Genomic DNA, 26160 nt, shown 5'->3' with positions numbered 1-26160 from the left:
CTCTCAACACTGCAGAGCTGTATAGAGGTCTATAGGAAAGAGAGCTCCACTCTCAACACTGCAGAGCTGTATAGAGGTCTATAGGAAAGAGAATGCCACTCTCAACACTGCAGAGCTGTATAGAGGTCTATAGGAAAGAGAGCTCCACTCTCCACACTGCAGAGCTGTATAGAGGTCTATAGGAAACAGAGCTCCACTCTCAACACTGCAGAGCTGTATCGAGGTCTATAGGAAAGAGAGCTCCACTCTCAACACTGCAGAGCTGTATAGAGGTCTATAGGAAAGAGAATGCCACTCTCAACACTGCAGAGCTGTATAGAGGTCTATAGGGAAGAGAATGCCACTCTCAACACTGCAGAGCGCTCCAGTAGTATAGGAAAGAGAACTCTCTTGCTTTCTCCCTCTCCGTCTCTTTGTGGGATCGTGGGAAAGGGAACAGGAAGTGAGGCAGACTGATTCCAGATGCTGGGAATATTGAGAGGAGATTCCCAGAGCGATAGATATCGAGTGAGGAGACCCAACTCTCCAGAACAGATCTCTACAGCTAGACTGCACTTATAGAAGCCAGAGAAACTTACTGTAGATCAGGTCTCTATAGAAGTGGGCATCCTTGTACGTCCAAACATAGCAACATATTGTATTCTCCTCCTTTCTTATACAATTTTTAAGACAACTTCTGTTAAATACTGTGTCTATATGCTATAAGAGGCGAGCTTTTCTATAGTACTTCAAATGATTGCAGCCAAGATAGCTTCTATATTAATATTATTATTTATTATTATTATTATTATTATTATTATTATTATTATTATTATTATTATTTATTTCTTAGCAGACGCCCTTATCCAGGGCGACTTACAATTGTTACAAGATATCACATTATTTTTACAATTACATTATTTTGTTTACACATTATGTATACATACAATTCCCCATTTATACAGTTGGGTTTTTACTGGAGCAATCTAGGTAAAGTACCTTGCTTAAGGGTACAGCAGCAGTGTCCCCCACCTGGGATTGAACCCGCGACCCTCCGGTCAAGAGTCCAGAGCCCTAACCACTACTCCACACTGCTGCCCTAATCAATTAGTATACATTTGAACTGTGGGTTCAAATGTGCAGTTGTGAAAGAACCACGTGCATGCATTTGTGTTTTAAAACGTGATATCTGGTGCTACACTTTGGTGAAGTAACCTCTGTCTTTTTATTTCCACGCTTTCAGACAGTTGTGCAGTTAAAACCTGGTCTGTGTAATTCAAGCAGATCTCTCAAGCAGTGTCGGTAATAAGGTTCTTCAGAGTTTCGCTCCAGTGACGCAGCTGTGGCGATTTCCGATTGTGGTTAGGAGTGTAACAAAGTTACCTTGAGCAATTTCCTGGAAACAAGCTGGGACTTGAGAGAGAAGAGAGCGGGCCGGTAACTCTGACAGGACTGAGATCTCTCTGAGACTGGAGCCTCTCCTTTAGAAGGGGGGTCCCGGGGCCTCTCCTTTAGAAGGGGGGTCCCGGGGCCTCTCCTTTAGAAGGGGGGTCCAGGGGCCTCTCCTTTAGAAGGGGGGTCCCGGGGCCTCTCCTTTAGAAGGGGGGTCCTGGGGCTGCCCTTATAAAAGTTTCCCTTAATAAAAGTGCAGCACAGTGTAATAAAGCTCAGTGAATGCATGGGCAAGCATTGTAAAGCACAGAGAGGTCTGGTAAAGCATAGGGAAGCATTGTAAAGCACAGAGAGGTCTGGTAAAGCATAGGGAAGCATTGTAAAGCACAGAGAGGTATGGTAAAGCATAGGGAAGCATTGTAAAGCACAGAGAGGCACGGTAAAGCATAGGGAAGCATTGTAAAGCACAGAGGTCTGGTAAAGCATAGGGAAGCATTGTAAAGCACAGAGAGGGATGGTAAAGCATAGGGAAGCATTGTAAAGCACAGAGAGGTGTGGTAAAGCATAGGGAAGCATTGTAAAGCACAGAGGTCTGGTAAAGCATAGGGAAGCATTGTAAAGCACAGAGAGGTCTGGTAAAGCATAGTGAAGCATTGTAAAGCACAGATAGGTGTGGTAAAGCATAAGGAAGCATTGTAAAGCACAGAGAGGTCTGGTAAAGCATAGGGAAGCATTGTAAAGCACAGAGAGGTATGATAAAGCATATTTAAAAAAATAAAAAAGTCATATCCCGCATTGATAAGATCAGTGTTATTGAATTTACTATGTTGAAGACACTGAAAAAGAAAAATACCTTTGCTGTTGAACTTCTCGCGTTTCTTTCAGTGTTTGGAAAGTTCCTAGCGTAGCAGAATGCCACCTGACTGGTTGTAGCACATTGCTGATGAGAAAGTGCTGCTCCGTCCTGCTCAGGTTGGGTCTCGCTGGACACTTCCCTGGATTTGACGTCCCCAGTGTGAGCTCTACAGGGTTGCCTCTTATCTACTGCTTCCCTGCTGTAGCTTTTCATTGCACAGTACTGTAGTGTGGGTGTTTAATGTAGTTTTAAGCCATAAGGTTTTCTCCTGGCTCCTGATCATTTCAATATTAATAATAATAATAATAATAATAATAATAATAATAATAATAATAATAATAATAATACTAGACTTCATTGAGGGGAGCTCTGAACCCCAGGACTGGGTGCAGCAGCAGCAGCAGCAGGGCTAGTGTGAGTTTCTAACCCTGCTCAAACTCCTGGCTCCTGATCATTTCAATATTATTAATAATAATAATAATACTAGACTTCATTGAGGGGAGTTCTGAACCCCAGGACTGGGTGCAGCAGCAGCAGCAGCAGGGCTAGTGTGAGTTTGTAACCCTGCTCAAACTCCTGACTCCTGATCATTTCAATATTGATAATAATAATACTAGACTTCATTGAGGGGAGCTCTGAACCCCAGAACTGGGTGCAGCAGCAGCAGCAGCAGGGCTAGTGTGAGTTTCTAACCCTGCTCAAACTCCTGGCTCCTGATCATTTCAATATTAATAATAATAATACTAGACTTCATTGAGGGGAGCTCTGAACCCCAGGACTGGGTGCAGCAGCAGCAGTAGCAGGGCTCGTGTGAGTTTCTAACCCTGCTCAAACTCCTGGCTCCTGATCATTTCAATATTAATAATAATAATACTAGACTTCATTGAGGGGAGCTCTGAACCCCAGGACTGGGTGCAGCAGCAGCAGCAGCAGCAGGGCTAGTGTGAGTTTCTAACCCTGCTCAAACTCCTGACTCCTGATCATTTCAATATTGATAATAATAATACTAGACTTCATTGAGGGGAGCTCTGAACCCCAGGACTGGGTGCAGCAGCAGCAGCAGCAGCAGGGCTAGTGTGAGTTTCTAACCCTGCTCAAACTCCTGGCTCCTGATCATTTCAATATTAATAATAATAATAATAATAATAATAATAATAATAATAATAATAATAATAATACTAGACTTCATTGAGGGGAGCTCTGAACCCCAGGACTGGGTGCAGCAGCAGCAGCAGTAGGGCTAGTGTGAGTTTGTAACCCTGCTCAAACTCCTGGCTCCTGATCATTTCAATATTAATAATAATAATACTAGACTTCATTGAGGGGAGCTCTGAACCCCAGGACTGGGTGCAGCAGCAGCAGCAGCAGGGCTAGTGTGAGTTTCTAACCCTGCTCAAACTCCTGGCTCCTGATCATTTCAATATTAATAATAATAATACTAGACTTCATTGAGGGGAGCTCTGAACCCCAGGACTGGGTGCAGCAGCAGCAGCAGCAGGGCTCATGTGAGTTTCTAACCCTGCTTACTTTATTGTTTCTACCCTATCAACACGGTTCCACAGAATGGCTCTGCAGAGTCCTGGTAGCTGCTTCCTTCCTCAGTGCTGCTGGCCGAGGGGCTGGGCCCGGGGAAGTGACCTCGTTCAGTCTCACATTGTTGCCAGTGTGTTTCGGAGACTCCTGTTAATAGGGTAATAAATATCTCTATAATGTTTGCCTTTTCTCTGCAGTTACCATCTCCGTGCCAACAGCCCCACCCCCCACCCCCCACCCCCCCGGGCATGGGAAAGAGGTGTTGCTCAGCAGATTGTTTGATAAAGCCAACCAGAACTCCTTCGCATTCTTATTAAAGGAGACTCATGCATTCACTTCTAAATGTTTCCCATAGCAAAAGCACAGCCAAGTGTAATAAAGCTCAGCGAAAGCATAGGGAAGCATTGTAAAGCACAGAGAGGTCTGGTAAAGCATAGGGATGCATTGTAAAGCACAGAGAGGTTTGGTGAAGCATAGGGAAGCACTATAAAGCACAGAGAGGTCTGGTAAAGCATAGGGAAGCATTGTAAAGCACAGAGAGGTATGGTAAAGCATAGGGAAGCATTGTAAAGCACAGAGAGGTATGGTAAAACATAGGGAAGCATTGTAAAGCACAGAGAGGTGTGGTAAAGCATAGGGAAGCATTGTAAAGCACAGAGAGGTCTGGTAAAGCATATTCAAAAACAGGGTCAATTAATCCTTATAAAAGTTTCCCATAGTAAAAGTGTATTAAAGCACAGGTAAACATTGTAAAGAATAGCGAGGTATGGAAAAGCGTTTATTATTATTATTATTATTATTATTATTATTATTATTATTATTATTATTATTATTATTATTATAATAATAATAATAATAATAATAATAATAATAAACATGGCAAATCAGGGTAAACTAAACAAAATAGTTTATCTTTAAAAATACAGTGGTCAACTTTTAAAAGGGTTTACTGATGTGTGTGCCGGTAATATAATATATTGGTGAGGATTCAAATAGGCCTCAATAAATCAATAAATTAAAATTTTAAAAGCCGCCATGAGTAATAATCTGCTTGAAATGTCCTTCTGATGTAAATGAAACGCGAAAGCAGATCATGCAACCATGGCGCCTAGTTCTCGGTGCAGCGTGGCCGGCCGGCCGTCTGTCTGCATTGCGTCGGCTTGCATTCTGCGTGATCAGCGATAACTCGACCTGCTTCCAGCCATGTACACCGCTCTGTATGCTTCGTCGCTTCAAATCCCTTTTTAAAATCGGTTTTCTTTCTAAACTCATTATTAATATCGCCCTTCCTGACTTGGTTTTGTTTACTTCAAGTCTTCTGAAGCTGTAGCTACTCTGGGGCAGTTTAAAATGAGTTTATATAAGGTAATAACTCAGTCGTAATTTAAAAAGTTAAACGTTGCAGATCAATAACGATTCTTTTCTTTGGTCATCTAATTAAAACATGTTAAACGTACACAAAGCCAGGTTAGAAAAAATTGACTAGCTATTTGCCATTTAAACATGTGCTCGCTCTATCTATCTATCTATCTATCTATCTATCTATCTGTCTATCTCTCATATATATATATATATATATATATATATAATATATATATATATATATATATATATAATATAAACTTGACAAGGTGCAGGAAGTCAATATTTAAACACACAATCAGCATTATTAAACAAATAATCCCTGAGATATTATTTTTGAAATGCGCAAACACAACCTAATAAATTACTCTGCTGTTTCATTTGCTTAACTCAGCTTTGTGCTTTTAAAAAAAAATATAACAGCAAAAACCAGGGCGGTTTAACAATTTTGCAGTTTCCCATCGGGACAAGAAAATAGCTGAAAACTGGGACGGTCACCGTTTTCCCAGGATGCCTTGCAACCCCATTCATTCCTGTACTTCAAGTCTGAACACCTTTTGTAGGAGCCAGTTCTTTGAAAATTGACCTCATGCTGTATTGCCATGCCCACTGATTCCCTGTAGAAAGAGATACTAGCCAGTGCTTTAAAATGCAGTTTCTATGCTTCATCAACAGGATTACTAACCCTCCCAAATCAATCATGCTGTCGACATGCTTTGACACGGATAGGGTTTCTCTAGCTGGTATACGCGCAGTATTTTTATTTTTTTTTTATAGTCAGTTTACTTCCTCAGCACAGCAGTAAGAATGTCAAAGTGCTCCGGGTGAGAGGAAACTCCGCTTCCAATCGGCTTGTAAAAGCGCGGTCGAGCGGTACTCGGGTTGTAAAGGTGAGGGGAGGACGGCTTTCCTTGCTGAGAAAAATTGTTAATGCGATGGGTTTGTTTACCGTCTGATACGACTCGTACCTTTTCAGATTTGCTCATTTCGGTTTCTAGTTTACTTGCTGGGTGTGTTGGGAACATGTCTCATCTGTATATAAGTGCACAGGAAGCTGGGGGGGGGGGGGGGGGGGGAGGGAGCACAGTGCATTACTGGCCTGGATTGGACCCATGGGTTCTCTGCTGTTATGTGATACTCCTGTGAAACAGGCTCGGTTGCTAGGCAGGCCGCATGCTAGCCTGTCAGTTGCACCAGCAGAGCTGTGTAGCTCGTTTGTAACTCCTTCAGTGGTTTTCCTCCTCTCAATTTTCAGTTTCAAATGAGCTTTACTTGACATGGCAGCTGTTCTGGATTTTGCCAAAGCAATTTCAGTCATCACAGGTTAACATGAACTCCATGCTAAAGTAATGGCTGCTGTTATCCATATTATACATAACTGTGGCAAATACTGTACAAAGTGCAGCGTTTCTCTCTCTCTCTCTCCCTCCCTCCCCCTCACTCTCTCTCTTTCTCCTCTCTATTTCTGTCTCTTTCCCTCGCTCTACCTCTCCCTCTCCTACTCCCCCTGTGTCTCTCTCCTTCGCTCTGTCTCCCTCTTCTATTTCTCTCCCTCTCCCCTCTCTCTGTCTCTCCCCCTTTCTGTCTCTCTCCCTCTTCTATTTCTCTCTCTCCTACTCTCTCTATCCCCTCGCTCTCTCTGTGTCTCTCTCCCTGTTTCTGTCTCTCTCTCTCTCCCTGTCCTACTCTCTCTCTCTATCCCCTCTCGCTCCCGCTTCTATCTATCTCTCCCCCCTCTCTCTCTGTCTCCTGTCTCTCTCCCTCTCCTTCTCTCTCTGTCTCTTAGTGTGTCTCTCTCTCTCTCTCCCTACAGCATTTTGCAAAACGATAAACTTCCCGTTTGTTAAGCAGAAACGAGTGTCCACTTGACTTAGTCTCTTCTACTTGGCGTTTTAATAGTTCATAACAGTTAAGCGGTTATTATCGCCTCCTAGGAGACACAATTCCCAGGGAGTGTAGTGGGGCTGTCGTGCGTTCATTGCAGCCATTCACAGATCTACCACATTATTTCAGGAATGACTTTTCAGGAAGCTTGGCATGGCCATTTTAGATGATATGCCACTTTGGGTATGATGTTGATACTCATCGGGGTCAGGCATGGCGAGGGTTACTTGTTATAAGCTAGTTAACGTCATGATTGTGCTGGTGAAAATAGCTGCAGTCTTTCAGGGGATCGGCGTCAATGTTTAACATAATCAAATAATTCCTGCAACAGGATGTGTACACTACCTGATTGAAATCTTCTCCGAAGCACGGAAATATTATTTAAATGTCTCTTCTCTCGTACCATTCCTCTTGGCAGGGGTCTTACTGTCTTATTTTTACCTTATTCCTGAAGAATGCCTGTGGGTTATTTGCATGCCACGGTGATTGCAGGCTGGCTCATGTTTCAGAAAGACTGAAAACAGATTCCTGAACTTTCTTTCCCTCTGTTGGTTCTAAACAATGCTGCAATGTAAATCCAAGGATTAGAAACTCACACTAGCCCTGCTGCTGCTGCTGTTGCTGCTGCACTCAGTCCTGGGGTTCAGAGCTCCCCTCAATGAAGTCTAGTATTATTATTATTAATATTGAAATGATCAGGAGCCAGGAGTTTGAGCAGGGTTAGAAACTCACACTAGCCCTGCTGCTGCTGTTGCACTCAGTCCTGGGGTTCAGAGCTCCCCTCAATGAAGTCTAGTATTATTATTATTAATATTGAAATGATCAGGAGCCAGGAGTTTGAGCAGGGTTAGAAACTCACACTAGCCCTGCTGCTGCTGTTGCACTCAGTCCTGGGGTTCAGAGCTCCCCTCAATGAAGTCTAGTATTATTATTATTAATATTGAAATGATCAGGAGCCAGGAGTTTGAGCAGGGTTAGAAACTCACACTAGCCCTGTTGCTGCTGCTGCTGCACCCAGTCCTGGGGTTCAGAACTCCCCTCAATGAAGTCTAGTATTATTATTATTAATATTGAAATGATCAGGAGCCAGGAGTTTGAGCAGGGTTAGAAACTCACACTAGCCCTGCTGCTGCTGCACCCAGTCCTGGGGTTCAGAACTCCCCCCAGTTCTAGTAATCGTTTTGTGCAGAACCATCTGGGATGAACTTGACCGATGCATGTATATAATGCGTCGTGATACTGATGGCTCTAAATGTACTTCAGCGGCAATTGGAAAAGGAATTCTGTGAATGTCAGTAACCTGTTTTCTTATTTTTATTTCCCTAGGAAGTTGACCTGTTGGATATTAGCTACATCAGAGATACCAGAACAGGGAAGTATGCAAAAGTGCCAAAGGTTCGTTTCTTTATGTATTTTTATTAATGTATCTGTTTACTTAACCAGGAGATTTACCCATTGAGACTGAGGCCTTGTTTACAAGGGGATTCTGCAAAACAGGAAAAGGACGATCGCAAAATACAAACACAATAAAACCACGTGCGGTTCAGACTGAATCAGCATCATACAGAGATCAAAGAGCAGAGTAAATAAGACTGTATCTGTTTGTTAATGAGGACTGAAGGAGAAGCAGTATTGGCAGGTTCTCAGCAATGTCCCCAAACAGGGTTGCCAGATTTCTGACTGAAAAATAGCGACCTCGTTCTTCAAAACAAACCTAAAACAAGCACGGCCCATGTTAGAGTATGGGCGTTTATGCAAATTCCAACCCGCGTCTCTCAAAAAAACAAGCCCAATCCTGCTTATTATAAGCAGACTTGGCAACTCCGCCCCCAAACGCAATCTTCGTACCGTGATGGAAACAATTCCACGTCTTCGGGAGTTGATATGCAAAAGATAATTTTCCTGACACGCGTTTCGAACCTTTGGAACAGCCAGATTTAACAGAATCCTGAAGGAAATGAGCGATCAACAACATGAGAATACAGTGGAAAAAACATACGTACTGTACTGCCATCTAGTGGCGAATAGTAACATTGCAGCGCTAATGAAAAGCAAATTTCCGATATGAAACAAACAAACAAAAAAAAAACACCCGCTCGACCGTAAAATCTGCAAAGTGATGGCAATGCGTATTAGATTGGATTTACTGGAGTGACAGGGAGGCCACAAATAGGGTGATCCCTGGAGCCAGCTTGACACCTTAGCCATCAACAGGAGCGCTGAAGGCTTGTATATATTACAGTGAAGCTACGCCTTGGTTGGTCTCCAGCACTACTGTCTCATTTCATCTTGGCGAAAGACGAGCCCAATGTTAGCATGAAGCAAATGTCAGCTAATCTGTAGCTCTGTGTGCTTTTTATAAAGCCTGAGATGTTCCCTACTTTAAGAGTTGCCTCTTTCCTTTTATTATTTATTTATTAGGCAGACGCCTTTATCCCAGGCGACTCACACAGGCGTTACAGGGCAGCGCAGGGTTACAATGCAAGCTTCATATTTAAACACAGTGTAGTTTACAGCAAGTGCAAATAATAACACTACTAGAATCCAATATGAACTAGGATGCTATGTATAATAATAACACTACTAGAATCCAATATGAACTAGGATGCTGTGTATAATAATAACACTACTAGAATCCAATATGAACTAGGATGCTATGTATAATAATAACACTACTAGAATCCAATATGAACTAGGATGCTATGTATAATAATAACTCTACTAGAATCCAATATGAACTAGGATGCTGTGTATAATAATAACACTACTAGAATCCAATATGAACTAGGATGCTGTGTATAATAATAACACTACTAGAATCCAATATGAACTAGGATGCTGTGTATAATAATAACACTACTAGAATCCAATATGAACTAGGATGCTGTGTATAATAATAACACTACTAGAATCCAATATGAACTAGGATGCTATGTATAATAATAACTCTACTAGAATCCAATATGAACTAGGATGCTATGTATAATAATAACACTACTAGAATCCAATATGAACTAGGATGCTATGTATAATAATAACACTACTAGAATACAATATGAACTAGGATGCTGTGTATAATAATAACACTACTAGAATACAATATGAACTAGGATGCTATGTATAATAATAACTCTACTAGAATCCAATATGAACTAGGATGCTGTGTATAATAATAACACTACTAGAATCCAATATGAACTAGGATGCTGTGTATAATAATAACACTACTAGAATCCAATATGAACTAGGATGCTGTGTATAATAATAACACTACTAGAATCCAATATGAACTAGGATGCTATGTATAATAATAGCTCTACTAGAATCCAATATGAACTAGGATGCTGTGTATAATAATAACACTACTAGAATCCAATATGAACTAGGATGCTCTGTATAATAATAACACTACTAGAATCCAATATGAACTAGGATGCTATGTATAATAATAACACTACTAGAATCCAATATGAACTAGGATGCTATGTATAATAATAACACTACTAGAATACAATATGAACTAGGAGGCAACAAGTTAGGATTGTGTCTGCGATGGCAAGGCTAGTGCATCAGCGAGCTGCTCGAGGGTTAATGATGAGATCCGGTGCCCTCCCTCCTCCTTTCTCTAGGATCCGAAGCTGCGGGATGTGCTGGGTTTCGGGAATCAGGAGCACTTGGAGAGCAAGCTGATCACCGTGGTGCACGGGACTGACCTCGTCAACCTCACCTTCCTCAACTTCCAAGCGGTGCAGGAGGACACGGCCAAGGTAACCATCCCAGTCCGTTCTCACCAGGGAGCGAAGCGCTCGCCCTTTCTTATTCAGTCCTAGCCGGGTGGGGGGGTTGGAGAATGATATCTACAAGCAGAAATAGGTAGCGGATCTTCTCGCACACCGCTTCGGGTACGCGAGGATCTGAGCGCTTGTTCAAACGGTTTCTTCTTCAACTACATTTGAGAGCGGCTCCGCGTGCGCTGGCTGAAATGTTTTTTTTTCACTGTGTGTGCTGTACCTGACCCTGTGCTGTTCTGTCCTGCGCAGATCTGGACAGAGGAACTCTTCAAATTGGCGACCAACATCCTGGCCCAAAATGCATCCCGGGACGTGTTCCTGATGAAAGCGTGAGTGTAGATCCAACTCACTCTTTCTCCGACTAGCTAAATCCTAACTCCAACTCCTAGCTCCAACTAACTCCTAGCTCCAACTAACACCTTGCTCCAACTAACTCCTAAGCTCCAACTAACACCTAGCTCCAACTAACACCTAGCTCCAACTGACTCCTAGCTCCCACTGACTCCTAGCTCCAACTAACACCTACCTCCAGCTCGCTCTAGCTCCAACTAACTCCGACTCTAGCTTGCCCAAATTTAAAGCTACTTACTTGCTGGTGTAAGTAAGCTCTTGAGAAGCTGAATTATGACACACGGTGTGCACATAGAAATGTAAACCCGACTTTGCTTCAAGATGTACAGCGTAGCAGAGAGTGAAGGTACATCATTGTTGTTTTTTTTTTTTTTTTTTTTAGGTACACAAAGTTGAAACTGCAATTGAATCAGGACATGAGGATCCCAGTTAAGAAGTAAGATATTTAAATAAATTTATATATATGAGAGAGAGTAATTTTGCAGCATGTATATTTTGCAGGTTTTTATTAAAAGTGAAAGTAGTGAATATTTCTAGCCAGCAAGCATTTCAAGTTTTACGGTATTTCAACAGGAAGTACCATTTCCAATGAGTTTGCTTTGTGTTTGCCCGCAGTATCCTGAAGATGTTCTCCGATAAGAAGCGAGTGGAGATCGCTCTCGAGTCCTGCGGCCTCAATTACAACAGGGTAGGTGATTGGCTGCAGTATCGCCATGGCAACTTGATACTGTAAACACAGACCAAGTTCTGTAAACAAGTCCTGGGGCCTGGGTTAGGCTGCTTTTCAGTGTGTCAGTGTTTGGAAATAAAGTTTGCCGTCAATGTTAGAAAACGAACTGAGAAGAAATTAATAAGATAACCATTTCAAGACGGTACAGAAGCAATCATTTTGACTCCATTTAAACATTCGTTGCAGGGATGGAAGTAACTCCCATTGCATAGTAGTTCAGTCCATTCCGATTCATTGCGCAGCAGTGTGGAGTAGTGGTTAGGGCTCTGGGCTCTTGACCGGAGGGTCGTGGGTTCAATCCCAGGTGGGGGACACTGCTGCTGTACCCTTGAGCAAGGTACTTTACCTAGATTGCTCCAGTAAAAACTGTATAAATGGGTAATTGTATGTAAAAATAACGTGTAAAAAATAATGTAATTGTATGTAAAAATAATGTGATATCTTGTAACAATTGTAAGTCGTCCTGGATAAGGGCGTCTGCTAAGAAATAAATAATAATAATAATAATTCCTGGTTTTACTAGGAGTTTAATAAGACACACCTATACACATTGGGGCTAATTTCTGCACAGTTATCACGAAATTCCGTGAAATTACCCCAGAACCGTTAATAACCTTATAAGTGAGGAGTGACGTTTTGAAATCAGTACCATTGTAGTGACCGTGTAACTGGGGAAATGTGGCAAACAGACTTTAGTGTTTGTAAGTATTTTGCACTAGCCTACACCTGTTTAGTGAGGGATCTAGGAGGTCAGTGTTCTACCGTAAACTGTTCAAATCAAATCCTACGCTCCTGCTACAATGACAAATACAAAGTGCTCCTTCATATAATCCTTTTTTCCTTTTTCCTTTCTTGCAGACCGAGTCGATCAAGCCGGATGACTTTACTTGGGAAATCTTCCAGACGTTTCTCGGCAAGCTGTGCCTTCGACCCGACATTGACAAGATCCTGCTCGAGCTGTGAGTCGGACAAAACAGGAATCTGACCGGACCAGCTTCGATCGTCCAGCGACCCGCGCGTGAACCGTAGTCCCGTTCCGTTCCAAAAAAAAAAAAAAAAAAGAGCCCCCTCCACTTTCTGTAGCTGCGTTGTCTCTCGGATGAGCTGCGTCGTCGATGTCGGCTTACGTCAAGAATAAACCTCAATCATGCAATTTCCCTGTGAATTTACGCTGGCGATCTAATCGCGGTTGTAAACGGACACACTGTTACTGCGTTTTGTAGATTTCAAGCTCCAAAGATTCACTGTAAATAATACATGAAGTGCTGGTATCATTTAATTTAATTGCTGCTGCTGTAAGTCTGTGTAAGTCTTTTAGCTGTCTGATTAAGGCTTTATTCTAGATGTTTGTATTTACCTCAATCCACCACGGGAATGCATTAATAAACTCGTCTCAAATTCAAAACCGAAAACTTTTCTATTATTATTATTTATTTCTTAGCTGACACCCTTATCCAGGGCGACTTACAATTGTTACAAGGTATCACATTATTTTTACATACAATTACCCATTTATACAGTTGGGTTTTTACTGGAGCAATCTAGGTAAAGTACCTTGCTCAAGGGTACAGCAGCAGTGTCCCCCACCTGGGATTGAACCCACGACCCTTCGGTCAAGAGTCCAGAGCCCTAACCACTACTCCACACTGCTGCCCTTTTATAATAAGGTTGTCGCCTCCTGAGGAACAAAAAAACGGGACCTTCCGAACGGAAGGAGAGGTTAAAAGTTTGTTTTAGAAATCCTACATTCATCCAATAGGAAACATTTGATAATATTCGTATACCACAGCACTGACCGCCAATTAATAACGTGCCTCTATTGCAGTGATATGGTGATGGTGGTCCACTATGAAAGGCGCTATATAAAAATAAATATTGATTGATTATCCTGATTTATCTAACTGCTGCGCAATCGATGGTACTGGCATTTAGTGTCCCGGGAAGGCATATCGAAATCCCTGGGATACCTTCCTCAAAACCCGGGACGTTCAGGGCAAGCAGGGGCAGGTGGCAACCCTGTTCTATAGATTGTTAATAGTGTTTTCGGGGTGCTCTCTCTTTCAGGGGCGCGAAAGGGAAGCCGTACCTGGGAATAGAGCAGCTGACGGACTTCATCAACCTGAAGCAGCGAGACTCGCGCCTCAACGAGGTTCTGTACCCCCCGCTGAAGAAGGACCAGGTCAAGCAGCTCATTGAGAAGTACGAGCCCAACAAGAACTTCATGGAGCGGGGTAAGAGAGACGCCTGCTCCTTCGCTTGTTCCACTCGGGATGGTAAATTAGCCCGATCGACATCACGACCCTCGTCGATGGAGAGCTCCACCTGAATGGGTCTAGGCTGTTCTGTTTGACTCTGCCCCTCTTCCTTCCCCCCCCAGATCAGATCTCCGTGGAAGGGTTCAGCTGCTACCTGGGCGGAGACGAGAACTGCATCGTCCCTCCAGAGAAGCTGGACAACTGTGATGACATGACTCAGCCCCTCAGCCACTACTTCATCAACTCCTCACACAACACCTACCTCACAGGTACAGAGCTCCCCTCTCCATCTCCCACTCCCTCTCCTTCTCGCCATCAACTCCTCACACACCTGCCTCCCCTTTCCTTCTTCCTATCCCTTTCCCCTCTCCCTTCTCGCATCTCTACTTCTTCATCAACTCCTCAAACTCCTATAGAAAGCGTTTGTTTCTCTCCAATTTCCTCTCCTGGTCTAGCAGGTTAGTTGTCCAGGCTCTCGTTGGTAGAGGTGTAGTTGCAAGTCCCCCACAGAAGGTGGCGCTGTGCTGTCTCTCAGTGTTTTTCTCTCTCTTTCCTTCCTGTCCTTTTACGGGGTTAGTTGTCGAGGCTCTCCTTTGTGGGGGTGTAACCATAAGACCTCCACAGCAGGAGGCGCTGTGCTGTCTCACTCACTGTGTTTGTTTCTCTCTTTCCTGTCCTTTTACGGGGTCAGTTGTCCAGGCTGTCCTTCGTGGGGGTGTAATCGCAAGACCTCCACAGCAGGAGGCGCTGTGCTGTCGCTCTCACCAGTGTTTGTTTTTCTCTCTCTCTCTTTCTCTGCAGCGGGTCAGCTGACCGGGCTCTCCTCGGTGGAGATGTACCGACAGGTCCTCCTCACCGGGTGTCGCTGTATCGAACTCGATTGCTGGAAGGGGCGTCCGAACGACGAGGAGCCTTTCATCACACATGGATTCACCATGACAACAGAGATCCCCTTCAAGGTAAAGTCAATACACACAACACAGGGGCCCTTGTAACGGTTTACCACAGTAAAAGCACAGCAAAGTGTCCTTAAAAACCCAGTGAAAACATGCTTGGGTAAGCATGGCACAGCAGAGAGGTGTAGAAGTAAGTAGTAGACTCCTATTGCATAGCAGTTTTACCCGTTCCAGGTTTTACTGCTGTGAGCTTGTGACTGACCAGTCTTGTTGTGTTTTTGTAGGAAGTGATTGAAGCCATAGCAGAAAGCGCCTTCAAGACTTCCCCGTACCCCGTCATTCTTTCGTTTGAAAACCATGTCGATTCGTAAGTACCGATGTCTTTCTTTCTTTCTTTCTGTCTGTCTCTGAATGATTGAAACGAAAAGTAAAATGTAAAGCAGTGGCTCTTGTTGCAATTACTCAAAATGTTGCGTTTTTTTATTTTTATTTTATTTTTTTTGAGAAGTGCTTTGTCTTTATAGAATTAAGAGCCAGCACCATCTAGTGGTCTGTCACTTTGGGTCAAGTCTCCTTTTGTTTAGAGAAACAGTTTTATTTTTATTTTTTTTTAAATTTTAGTAGTTGCCAATAGATTTTTACCCCGTTTTTCTCCCAATTGAAATAGCCAATTATTTTAGGCTCAGCTCACCGCTACCACCCCCGCGCTGACTCGGGAGCGGCGAATACGAACACACGCTGTCCTCCGAAACGTGTGCCGCCAGCCGACAGCTTTTTTTTCACTCTGCAGGCCCACCATGCAGCCAACCCAGAGCTACAGCGTTGGAGGACAACGCAGCTCTGGGTAGTTTACAGGCAAGCCTGCAGGCACCCGGCCAGACCACAGGGGTCGCTGGTGCGCGGTGAGCCGAGGACACCCTGACCGACCTAAGCCCCTAGAAACACAGCTTTTAATAGTTAATGTATAATACATCCAAACAGCAGTGGAACAGTTCACTAGCGTATAAAATAAAAGGCTTACTCAGTTTAATATAAAGCATACTGGTGTTGTTTTGACCACAGATCCAAGCAGCAGGTGAAGATGGCAGAGTACTGCAGGACGATTTTCGGAGAGGCGCTTCTAATCGAGCCCCTGGAGAAGTACCCTGTGAGTGAAATCCAGCTACGGATCTACAGGGCCGTCACAAGGGTCCCATTGACAGCACACCGCAACCTTCCGCTGAACAAGTTTTTTTTTTTTAAATACGGCTTTAGAAATTCAGTACTAAAAATACTGAAGTACAAAAAGAAATGTGAAAAGTGTGTTTGTCATTGAGTTTCTATGAGTTTAATAAGACACAGCGGAGCTTGTTGCCTATACAGTGTGGCTAATCAGACTCCTTTTAAAACCTGGAGTGGAGGAAACTGCTGTTTCCAAATCTGGCATTATTGAGTGTTTTAATAGTTTTGGACTCGGGCGAGTGCTGAAAAAAAGTGGCAACTTCAGGATTTGCCCAGAAGCCCTTGGCAAAACTAGACCACGGGTTTCGCCCTTAATAAATATATATATATATATATATATATATATATATATATATATATATATATATATATATATATAATATATATATATGGATGACATCACATGTATTTACAGGAGTCTTATTTCCATTCTTGTTCTGGTAAAGCCTATGGTGAGCACAACTCCCACTTCCTCCTTAAAACGTTGTGATTTAACAGAAGGTTTCTTGCTTTCGTTTTTTGTTTTCCTGACCCCAGCTGGTCCCAGGTCAAGCCCTGCCCACTCCCCAGGACCTGCTGGGAAAGATCCTGATCAAGAACAAGAAGAAGCACCCGCACAAAGTGTCCGAGGGGAGCATGAAGAGACGCCTGGTAGAGCAAGGCTCCAACACGTACAGCGACACCTCCAGCATCTTCGAACAGCCTTCTCCCAACAACGGTACAGCTCTGCTCAGCTGCCGGCTTCTCTGATAGATCTGTATCTGCTTCTGGTTATCCCAGGCTGGTGAGGAATCCCCCTGTGAAGGGGGTGAAATGGAGACGGCCATGCGTATGTCGCAGTTCACGTATTTCCGTAAATCTGCGGAACCACGTGCCCGATTGTCGCCAGACATGGTATTAATATCATTTAGCATAAGCTACTGAGAGTATCACATGTCAGGGTTGTATGGAGGTGGGTGTCTGTCTGTCTGTCTATCTGTTGGTTTGTGCGTCCCTCTTGCATTTCTACATAATGTCTGGAGAACTGCTTGTCCGTTTATCATGAAGCTTGTTCTTGACGTTATGCAGCATAAGTTATTGAGAGTATCGGGGATATGGAGGGGTGTCTGTAATACTGAAAGTGTACATTTTGACATTGGATTTAGACATTAGAAAACTAACTGTGTCTGGCATGTCCCTTATCCCAGGATGTCCGTTGCAGGACGCGGCAGAGATGGGACAGCTGTTGTCCAACGGGGAAGAGAAGATGGCTGAAAGGCTGGCTAAGGAAGGACAGCCCAGGAAATCCATCGGTGAGGAATTCGGTGTGGTTGGGGCTTCGGGTTCGGGCGCACCTCTAGTGTTAAATTCCCTTCCTGGGATAAGATCTTTCAGCCCTGGTTATTATATTCTGCAGCTGTGACTGGCTGGCACGGATGTTCTTTGTTATAAAGTGGATTTGCTGCTTTCAGATCGAGAGCTGGACAGCGAGGAGGAGGAAGAGGAAGAGCAGCCAGACCTCAAGAAACCCACGACAGACGAGGTGCCTTCCTCACTGCTTTCAATCTCTGTGCAAATGAACCCAGCAGTGCTGCTTGAATGAGGCCCCAGGGGTGTTTTAAAACTTTCAAATAAGTCCCGGGATGTGATGAGGAACTGATATACAAAGTGACTCTAAACAGGAAGAAATACTAAAAGACGCTTTGTAGTTTCAACGACAAACAACTACTATATTATTTTTAATATATGGTAGAAAAGTATGATCCTTATGTTTAGAAATTGGCCCCTTGTTTTATATATTTAAAATATATGGGCTCCAACCCCGATTGTTAGACTGTGAATAAGGGTCACATTAAGAGGAGTGGGCGTGTGCTAATTATCCATGAATGGGATATTAAGCCTGCAGAGGTTTGAGTGGCTATTTAGTCACATAGACAAGAATGGAAAAGCGAATGAAAAAAATAAGCAGAAGTAACATAAAATAGGTAAAAGAAATTATAATGAAATAAGCTGGGAAGATGGAGGGAGTATTGTAGATCGTGACAATACGTCTGAAATTTCATACCCATTCCAAGTTTAATAGCAGAGCGATTTGTTTAAAATCAACTGGTAAAAGTTTACTGCTACAAAAGTGAAGCGCCTGCTCTGTTTATTGTGAGTACTAACCTCTGTCTCCTTCCCTCCCTCTCTCCTTCTTTCTCTCTGTCTGTATACTTCTGTCTGTGTACACCTGTCTCTCTGCCTCTCCCTCCCCCTCTTTTTTTCTTTCTTTCTCCCTCCCTCCCTCCCCCATAGGGCACAGCGAGCAGTGAAGTAAACGCGACAGAAGAAATGTCAAACTTGGTCAACTACATCGAACCTGTCAAGTTCAAATCCTTCGAAGTAGCCAGCAGTAAGCAGGGAACTTTTTCATTTTAAATGCATCTGATTGCAATACTGACAAGACACACACCAAAAAAGCATTCTCCTTTTTATTTTAACCCCTTCCTCCCCTGGCTCTTGCAGAACGAAACAAGTACTTTGAGATGTCCTCCTTTGTGGAGACGAAGGGTTTGGAGCAGCTAACCAAGTGCCCCATGGAATTCGTAGAGTATCCTTTTGATCTTCATAGCGAACGCGGTCTACTCTGTGACTAGCTAACTAAAAATAACCACCCTAATCGGCTTGCATGCTTGGTGGCCCAGCTGTTAGAGAAAGGGGTCTTGTTACCAGGAGGTTCACATTTCAATCCCGGCTCAGCCACTGACTCACTGTGTGTGCGTGACCCTGAGCAAGTCAACCTCCTTGTGCTCCGTCCTTCAGATGAGAGGTAAAAGAACCAAGGCCCTATTGGAAGTGACTCTGCAGCAGCAGCAGTTGATGACGCATAGTTCACCCCCCCTAGTCTCTGAGTCGCCTCTGCTGAATGACTAATTTAATAATAGTAATTTGCATTGTAGAGTACAGTAATGCGTTTCTGCTTTTCCTACAGATTGTATTAGATTGCATGCTTTTCCTTAGCGCACTCCCCAGGTACAATAAGAAGCAGCTGAGTCGAATCTACCCCAAAGGCACGCGGGTCGACTCTTCAAACTACCTTCCCCAGCTCTTCTGGAACGCAGGCTGTCAGATGGCAGCACTGAACTTTCAGACCCTGGGTAAGAGATTTAAATAATAGAATCGACTGCTTTTAACACGGTTCTGCAGGGACGAGAACAAGACGTCCTGTTTCACAGCAGTGTCACCCATTCCACCTTTTACCACTCCGAGCTTGATGAGCCGCAGTGTGTATCGGTAACAAGCTCAGGTGTGTCTTATTATCAAACTTGTAGAAGTCTTATTTCCATCCCTGGTATGGTAAAACAATGCATAATATAACCATGGGAAAATGTTACCTTGCTAATTTACTGTATCTCTTATAAGATAAGATACTGAGCAGCAGTGTGGAGTAGTGGTTAGGGCTCTGGACTCTAGATCGGAGGGTCGTGGGTTCAATCCCAGGTGGGGGACACTGCTGCTGTACCCTTGAGCAAGGTACTTTACCTAGATTGCTCCAGTAAAAACCCAACTGTATAAATGGTTGTATGTAAAAATAATGTGATATCTTGTAACAATTGTAAGTCGCCCTGGATAAGGGCGTTTGCTAAGAAATAAATAATAATAATGGAAACCCCAACTTATTTCACTTATTAAAAAAAAATATATATATATATTATTATTAATCGTTATGTTAGTTATTAAAATATTAGGTGCGTTCTAAATAAGTGTTCCTGGTTTGTGAATCTCCGGCGCTGGCTTCTCTCGTCTCCCCAGACCTGGCGATGCAGCTCAACATGGGATTCTTTGAGTACAATGGGAGGAGTGGCTATGTGTTGAAGCCAGAGTTCATGAGACGCACGGACAAGCACTTCGACCCTTTTACTGAGAACATCGTGGACGGGATTGTCGCCAACACGGTCAAGATCAAGGTGAGGAGGCCGGAGCGCGGCCGAGCAGCCCTGCTACGTCAGGGGGCGCCGTCTGAACTGCAAACAAGTATGTCGGCAACCAACACAAAACTCATCAATTGGACGAAACTCATCAAAAAAATGGCGAATGAGCGTTTTCATTACAATTTAATAAGCGCTTTTCCAGATATGTGAAAACGGTGGGAGCAGCGTATAGCGCTGCACAAATCGATTAGTCACTATTTTCAGATAATGGGGTAGGACTGCGTTTTCCTAAGTTTTTTCTCCTCCCCCAGATTATTTCGGGTCAGTTTCTGACGGATAAGAAGGTGGGGGTCCACGTGGAAGTGGACATGTTCGGACTCCCGGTGGACACCAAACGGAAATTCAGAACCAAGACGTCCGCCAACGGGAACTCTCTCAACCCAGTCTGGGACGACGAGCCATTCGTCTTCAGCAAGGTAGAGCTGGCGGGGACGCTGCGTCCAAGGCAACGATGACCTCAACCTCTTGTATTTTGACACACGTGTGGTTGCTACTGGACACTGCCTGTTCGGGTGATGTCCGTTAGCTACCCTTAGCTGAACGCGAGAATAAAAGCATTCGAACAGTCGCTGTGATCATGATTATAAGTCACGTCACCATTGGAAGCTGTTGACAGCGGCTACACTTATAATGTCGCTGACAGCGTAGATCTCGCGTTCGCAATGTCAACGACAGAGCGTTCAAATCACAGCAGGTTCTATAAAAACAGATTGTGTTAAGATCGGCTTTTTTTATTTAGATTTAATGACTTCTGTGTTTTGTCAGTGTTTGGTCGGTGGCTGCCTCTAGTTTAGAGTGTGCTTTCTCTTGCACTCTTTGTATGACAGATCCGATGCAAAGAGATTAAGATTAGCCACTGAACACTTTAACATGCAGTATAAGTGTGGATACAGCAAAGAGAGCCCGAGAAATACAACGTGATTAGAGGTAGCCAACGAACACTTAGAAGCGTACATGACAAAGGAATACTTTCGGGAGACGTTCGGTTAGGGTTAGGAAGTTTTCCTGTACAGTTTCACAGGGGAGTCCCAGTGAGGTGCGACTGACTAACTCCTCCCCACTCCCTCTCCAGGTTGTCCTTCCGACTCTAGCCTCTCTCCGGATCGCCGTGTTTGAGGAAAACGGGAAATTCATCGGGCATCGGATCATGCAGGTGTCTGCAATTCGACCAGGTGGGGCTCCCAGAAGGGGTTACTGATTCCCAGAACGGTCGACGGTGCTTTTAGAGGGGAGGGGGGGCGGGGGAGAGGGGAGATCAGCTTAAAACTTAAAATCAGTCCTAAAACTTATAAGAATCTAAGTCAAGTAAACAAATGTCTCATCTATTGACAGTACACTAATATGACTCTAATGTCAACTCTGCAAGCCCCTACCTACTCTACATGAATGAATATATATATATAGAGAGAGAAATCTGAGTCTGTGAGACGCTTCTTTACACAGTAGGGAATGGGTTACCTAGCCATGTTGTTGATGAATCATTAGGATCCTTCAAGACTTCTCTATCGCCAGCACACTAACATGACTCTAATATCAACACTGGAAGTCCCACCTACTCTACATAAATATATACAGTGTGTGTAGTAGGAAAGACACTTCTTGGATGGTATGAAAGAGGTTACCTAGCCACGTTGTTGAGGCTGAATCACTGGGATCCATTAAGACCCGAACTTGTCGAAATTCTGAGACCGATCAGCTACTCGGAACCGGACGAGCACTGATGGGCCGAAGGGCCTCCTCTCCTTGGTGAAACTTTCTTCTGTTTTTGTGCTAGGTTACCACTACATCTGCCTGAAGAATGAGCTGAACCAACCCCTGATGCTCCCAACCCTACTGGTGTATACCGAAGCCAAGGACTACATTCCAGACGAACACCAGGGTACGCTCCTTTCCCATCTTACCTTCCTTTCCCAATCCCTCTCCCTCTCACTCTCTGTTCTACCAGCAAGGTGGCTTGGTGGTCCAGCGGTTAAAGGGGTCTTGATACCAGGAGACTCCTATCCCAGCTCAGCCACTAACTCACTGTGTGTGTGTGACCCTGAGCAAGTCGCTTCACCTCCTTGTGCAGTTGTTGATGAAGCAGAGTTCACCCTCCTAGTCTCTGTAAGCCGCTTTGGATAGAAGCGTCTGATATATCACTGATGAATAAACTAATAATACCAGACCTTTTTAAGGTGTGTTTTCGCCGTCAAAAAAACACGATCCAATTTCTTGGATCCAGTTTTATTTTTTCCAGTGAGGAAACGCACCTTCCAAGTTGATCTGGAAACAAATAAACTGGCTTCACGCTGCTGTGCTGTTGTTTTTTTTTTTTGTTAAATCGCTTGTGTTTTTCATCTGCGTTCCTTTTCGTGTTAGTCAGCGGCTTTGTTTCCTTTTTATAGAATACGCAGACGCGCTTGCCAACCCCATCAAACACGTCAACCTGTTGGATCAGAGAGAGAAGCAGCTGGCTGCCCTGATGGGAGAGAGTGAGGTAAGGGGTTGATTTTCATTTTCGGCACCTGAGAACTATAGCTGGGTTGAAGCCTATGCTGCCCCAGGCTGGCACGGAGATGCTGTGATTTATTGCAATTCCTTGTTTGCCGGTCTCCTTGATGTTTTATTGAAGAGACTGCGTTTGGGGTTCGCTCCCTGGTCTTGTTTTGCGCAGAGGAACCTGGAGAACGTACAGCAGACCTCCGAGAAATCCGAGCCTGACCACCCCATCGTGGAGCGGACGAGGAGCGAGCCCATGCAGAACACCCCGCAGCAAACGCTCCGACCAGCCGTCGCCAACACAGAGGGCAACTTCGGCAGCCCAGGTATTCAGGAACGCACACACCATCACACAATCACACACCATCTTCCAGTCACACCATCACACAATCACACACCATCTTCCAGTCACACCATCACACACACACCATCTCACAATCACACCGTCACACACACACACCATCTCACAATCACACCGTCACACACACCATCTCACACACACCATCTCACAATCACACCGTCACACACACACTCACACCATCTCACACACACACATCTCGCACACACACACCATCTCAGAATCATACCAGCATACACACACCATCTCACAATCACACCATCACACACATACACACACCATCTCACAATCACACACACACCATCTCACAATCACACCGTCACACACACACCATCACACACACACACCATCTCACAATCGCACCGTTACACACACACCATCTCACCATCACACACATACACACACCATCTCACACACACACACCATCACACACACACAATCTCACAATCACACCGTTACACACACACCATCTCACAATCACACCATCACACACATACACACACCATCTCACACACACACCATCACACACACACAATCTCACAATCACACCGTTACACACACACCATCTCACAATCACACCATCACACACATACACACACCATCTCACACACACACCATCACACACACAATCTCACAATCACACCGTTACACACACACCATCTCACAATCACACCGTCATACACACACACACCATCTCACACACACCGTCACACACACTATCTCACAATCACACCATCTCACAATCACACCATCACACACATACACACACATCATCTCACAATCACACCATCACACACATACACACACATCATCTCACAATCACACCATCATACACACACACACACCATCTCACAATCACACCGTCACACACACACACACCATCTCCCAATCACACACACACCACCTCACAATCACGCATACATAGTGCTACACAAACCAAATAAATTGACTATTCTGAATGAGCTGGTGAGAGTTGTTGGTGTCGATCGGGCTGATTTTACCATTCAGAGTGAAACATGTGATTAAGCAGAGGCTTGCATCTCTGTGTATCGCTGCTGTCCGCCAAGTCTAAGAAAAGCAGCGACCCACACAAACCCAAGCAGCTGTTTCTGAATTTACTCTGAACGGTGAATCAGCTCCCTGATCCACACCAGCGACCCTCAGCTGTGAAGAGCTCCATCCGGACACACGCATGCACGCACACACAAGCCAGCCGACACCAGCGAGTAAGTCTGGCAGCCCAGGTTTACATTTCATTGTGTGCATGGAATTGTAATAGAAATCCTATATTTTAATATCTAACTTCCTAACACCTTCCTCCTTGCGTTCTGCGTATTGTATCTATAGGGAGGTGATCCAGGTTGCTGGTTTGGCATTAAAATGACGCCTGGAAAGCGAGGCGAATCGCCTCCTGAATCCTGATTTGAAATGTCAGTTTCTGTCAGTAACACACTGACGTCTTTGTTTTTTTGTTTTTTTCCTTCCAGTTCAACGCGATGACCTTATCGCCAGTATTTTGACAGGTGAGAGCATTCTGAAGAAATCTGTCCCTTAAGTCCCCCTGTGGTTAATCTCTGTGTATCTCTCTCAAATAAGCTTTATTAGCACGACAGGGATGCTCCAGTATTGCCAAAGCAGTTAAACACAATAGAAAATAACAGTAACACACACACATCTCTCTCTCTCTCTGTTTCTGTGTGTCTCTCCTTTCTCTGTCTCTGTGCCTCTCGCTGTCTCCCCCTCTCTGTGCTTGTCCGTGTCTCCCTCTCTCCGTTTCTCTTTCTCTGTGCCTGTGTCTCCTTATTTGTTTCTTTCTCTCCCTCTATCTCTTCTTTCTCGTTTGCTCTTTCTCACTCTGTCCCCTGTGCTTCTGTATCCGTCTCTCTCCATGCGTCTCTTTCCCTCTTCTTTCTTTCTCTTTTCCGCTCTCTCCCTCTATCTCTTTATCTCTCGTTTGCTCTTTCTCTCTGTCTCTGTGCCTCTCTCTCTGTCTCCCCCTCTCTCTGTGCATCCGTCTCTCTCTGCGTCTCCTTCCTTCTCTTCTCTCTCTCTCTCTCTCTCTGCCCTGTAGATGTCCAGCCTCAGTCGATAGAGGACCTCCGGCAGCAAAAAGGCTTCCTGAAGCTGCAGAGGAAGCAGTACAAAGAGCTGAAGGAGCTGAAGAGGAAGCACATGAAGAAGATCTCGAAGATGAACAAAGAGCAGAACGCCCGCATCAACCAGATGACCTCCGAGAGCAAGCGCCGCAAATCCCAGGTGGAGAAAAACCTGAAGAGAAGCATCAAGAAAAAGTAAGAGAGTGATCCGGAGAGTACCGCAGCACCAGGAGCGCAGAGTTTGAGCACTCAGACCGCTGGTGAAGCTAAATAAACTGTCCCTCCCTTTATACCGTAGCTGCATGAACTATTAGTAGGGCGTCTGATTTTCAGGTTTTACCCGATTTCTCCCCCCCCCCCCCCCACATGCTTTTTTTCTGCATTCGGGTTAAACCCCAAAACTCCACGAATAGGCACATACTGTATATAAATAAACGCATGCGCAGTTGTCTGTGCTTCAGCATTTGTTTTTTCATTAAATTCCTTTTTTAAAAAAAAGCATTCACCCGAATTTTGAAAAAAATTTCACCGAAAAAATCAGACGCCCTAACTATTAGTAAATGTACAGGCTCGGGTGTGGCTTAGTCGTGAGGTGATGAGAAGCGTGATCGTGTGTGTTTGTGTCGCAGCGCGGACGAGTCTTCAGCAGCCATAGAGAAGGAGCTGAACGCCCTGGAGGCGGAGGTCTCTCAGAAGAACGTCGAGCTGAAGGAGTGGCAGATGAAGGAGCTGCTGGAGGTGAGGGAGAAGCAGTTCCAGCTGGAGGGGACGAAGAAACTGGACCACTTCAAACAGGTAGAGACCCTCCCGGACTAGCCGCAACGAAACGCTTCACACCGACAGCCGGTTGCACAGACCCCCGAGGAGCACAGAGCTTACCTCAGTTAACGTTGCGTAGTCCAGGATTAGCGCACAGCAGTTTTGGATCCGTTCCTGGTTTTACTATTTACCGATACGCTGAGGGCTAATCAAGCTCCTATAAAAACCTTGAATGGACTGCTGTGAGAGCCGTCCTTGATGATTCACGC

At 44.4% G+C, this 26160-nt stretch overlaps 2 protein-coding genes across 2 annotated transcripts in view; both read left to right on the top strand.

Moving 5' to 3' along the window:
• The window catches only part of LOC117398547 (pyruvate carboxylase, mitochondrial), a 254983-nt gene extending 229395 nt beyond the window's left edge, over positions 1 to 25588 (top strand). Inside the window, exon 22 of the transcript XR_009320006.1 lies at positions 25579 to 25588. The gene's annotated coding sequence lies outside the window, so the exon portion shown is untranslated. The remainder of the gene's footprint in view (positions 1 to 25578) is intronic.
• The window catches only part of LOC131696606 (1-phosphatidylinositol 4,5-bisphosphate phosphodiesterase beta-3-like), a 45936-nt gene that overhangs the window by 13883 nt on the left and 5893 nt on the right, over positions 1 to 26160 (top strand). The window contains exons 3-28 of the mRNA XM_059015662.1: positions 8333 to 8401; positions 10636 to 10773; positions 11047 to 11126; positions 11531 to 11584; positions 11764 to 11836; positions 12737 to 12837; positions 13943 to 14109; positions 14256 to 14402; positions 14935 to 15092; positions 15314 to 15396; positions 16092 to 16176; positions 16788 to 16968; positions 17438 to 17542; positions 17702 to 17772; positions 18525 to 18621; positions 18735 to 18819; positions 19242 to 19366; positions 20022 to 20176; positions 20452 to 20616; positions 21273 to 21372; positions 21975 to 22079; positions 22585 to 22676; positions 22854 to 23004; positions 24524 to 24559; positions 25108 to 25327; positions 25762 to 25927. Coding sequence (XP_058871645.1) covers positions 8333 to 8401; positions 10636 to 10773; positions 11047 to 11126; positions 11531 to 11584; positions 11764 to 11836; positions 12737 to 12837; positions 13943 to 14109; positions 14256 to 14402; positions 14935 to 15092; positions 15314 to 15396; positions 16092 to 16176; positions 16788 to 16968; positions 17438 to 17542; positions 17702 to 17772; positions 18525 to 18621; positions 18735 to 18819; positions 19242 to 19366; positions 20022 to 20176; positions 20452 to 20616; positions 21273 to 21372; positions 21975 to 22079; positions 22585 to 22676; positions 22854 to 23004; positions 24524 to 24559; positions 25108 to 25327; positions 25762 to 25927 — 3009 coding nt within the window. The remainder of the gene's footprint in view (positions 1 to 8332; positions 8402 to 10635; positions 10774 to 11046; positions 11127 to 11530; positions 11585 to 11763; positions 11837 to 12736; positions 12838 to 13942; positions 14110 to 14255; positions 14403 to 14934; positions 15093 to 15313; positions 15397 to 16091; positions 16177 to 16787; positions 16969 to 17437; positions 17543 to 17701; positions 17773 to 18524; positions 18622 to 18734; positions 18820 to 19241; positions 19367 to 20021; positions 20177 to 20451; positions 20617 to 21272; positions 21373 to 21974; positions 22080 to 22584; positions 22677 to 22853; positions 23005 to 24523; positions 24560 to 25107; positions 25328 to 25761; positions 25928 to 26160) is intronic.

This window comes from Acipenser ruthenus, chromosome 51 (assembly GCF_902713425.1).
Source record: "Acipenser ruthenus chromosome 51, fAciRut3.2 maternal haplotype, whole genome shotgun sequence".
NCBI lineage: Eukaryota > Metazoa > Chordata > Actinopteri > Acipenseriformes > Acipenseridae > Acipenser > Acipenser ruthenus.
The sequence above is the reverse complement of the archived record's forward strand: the minus strand, read 5'-3'. Positions and strand labels throughout refer to the sequence as shown.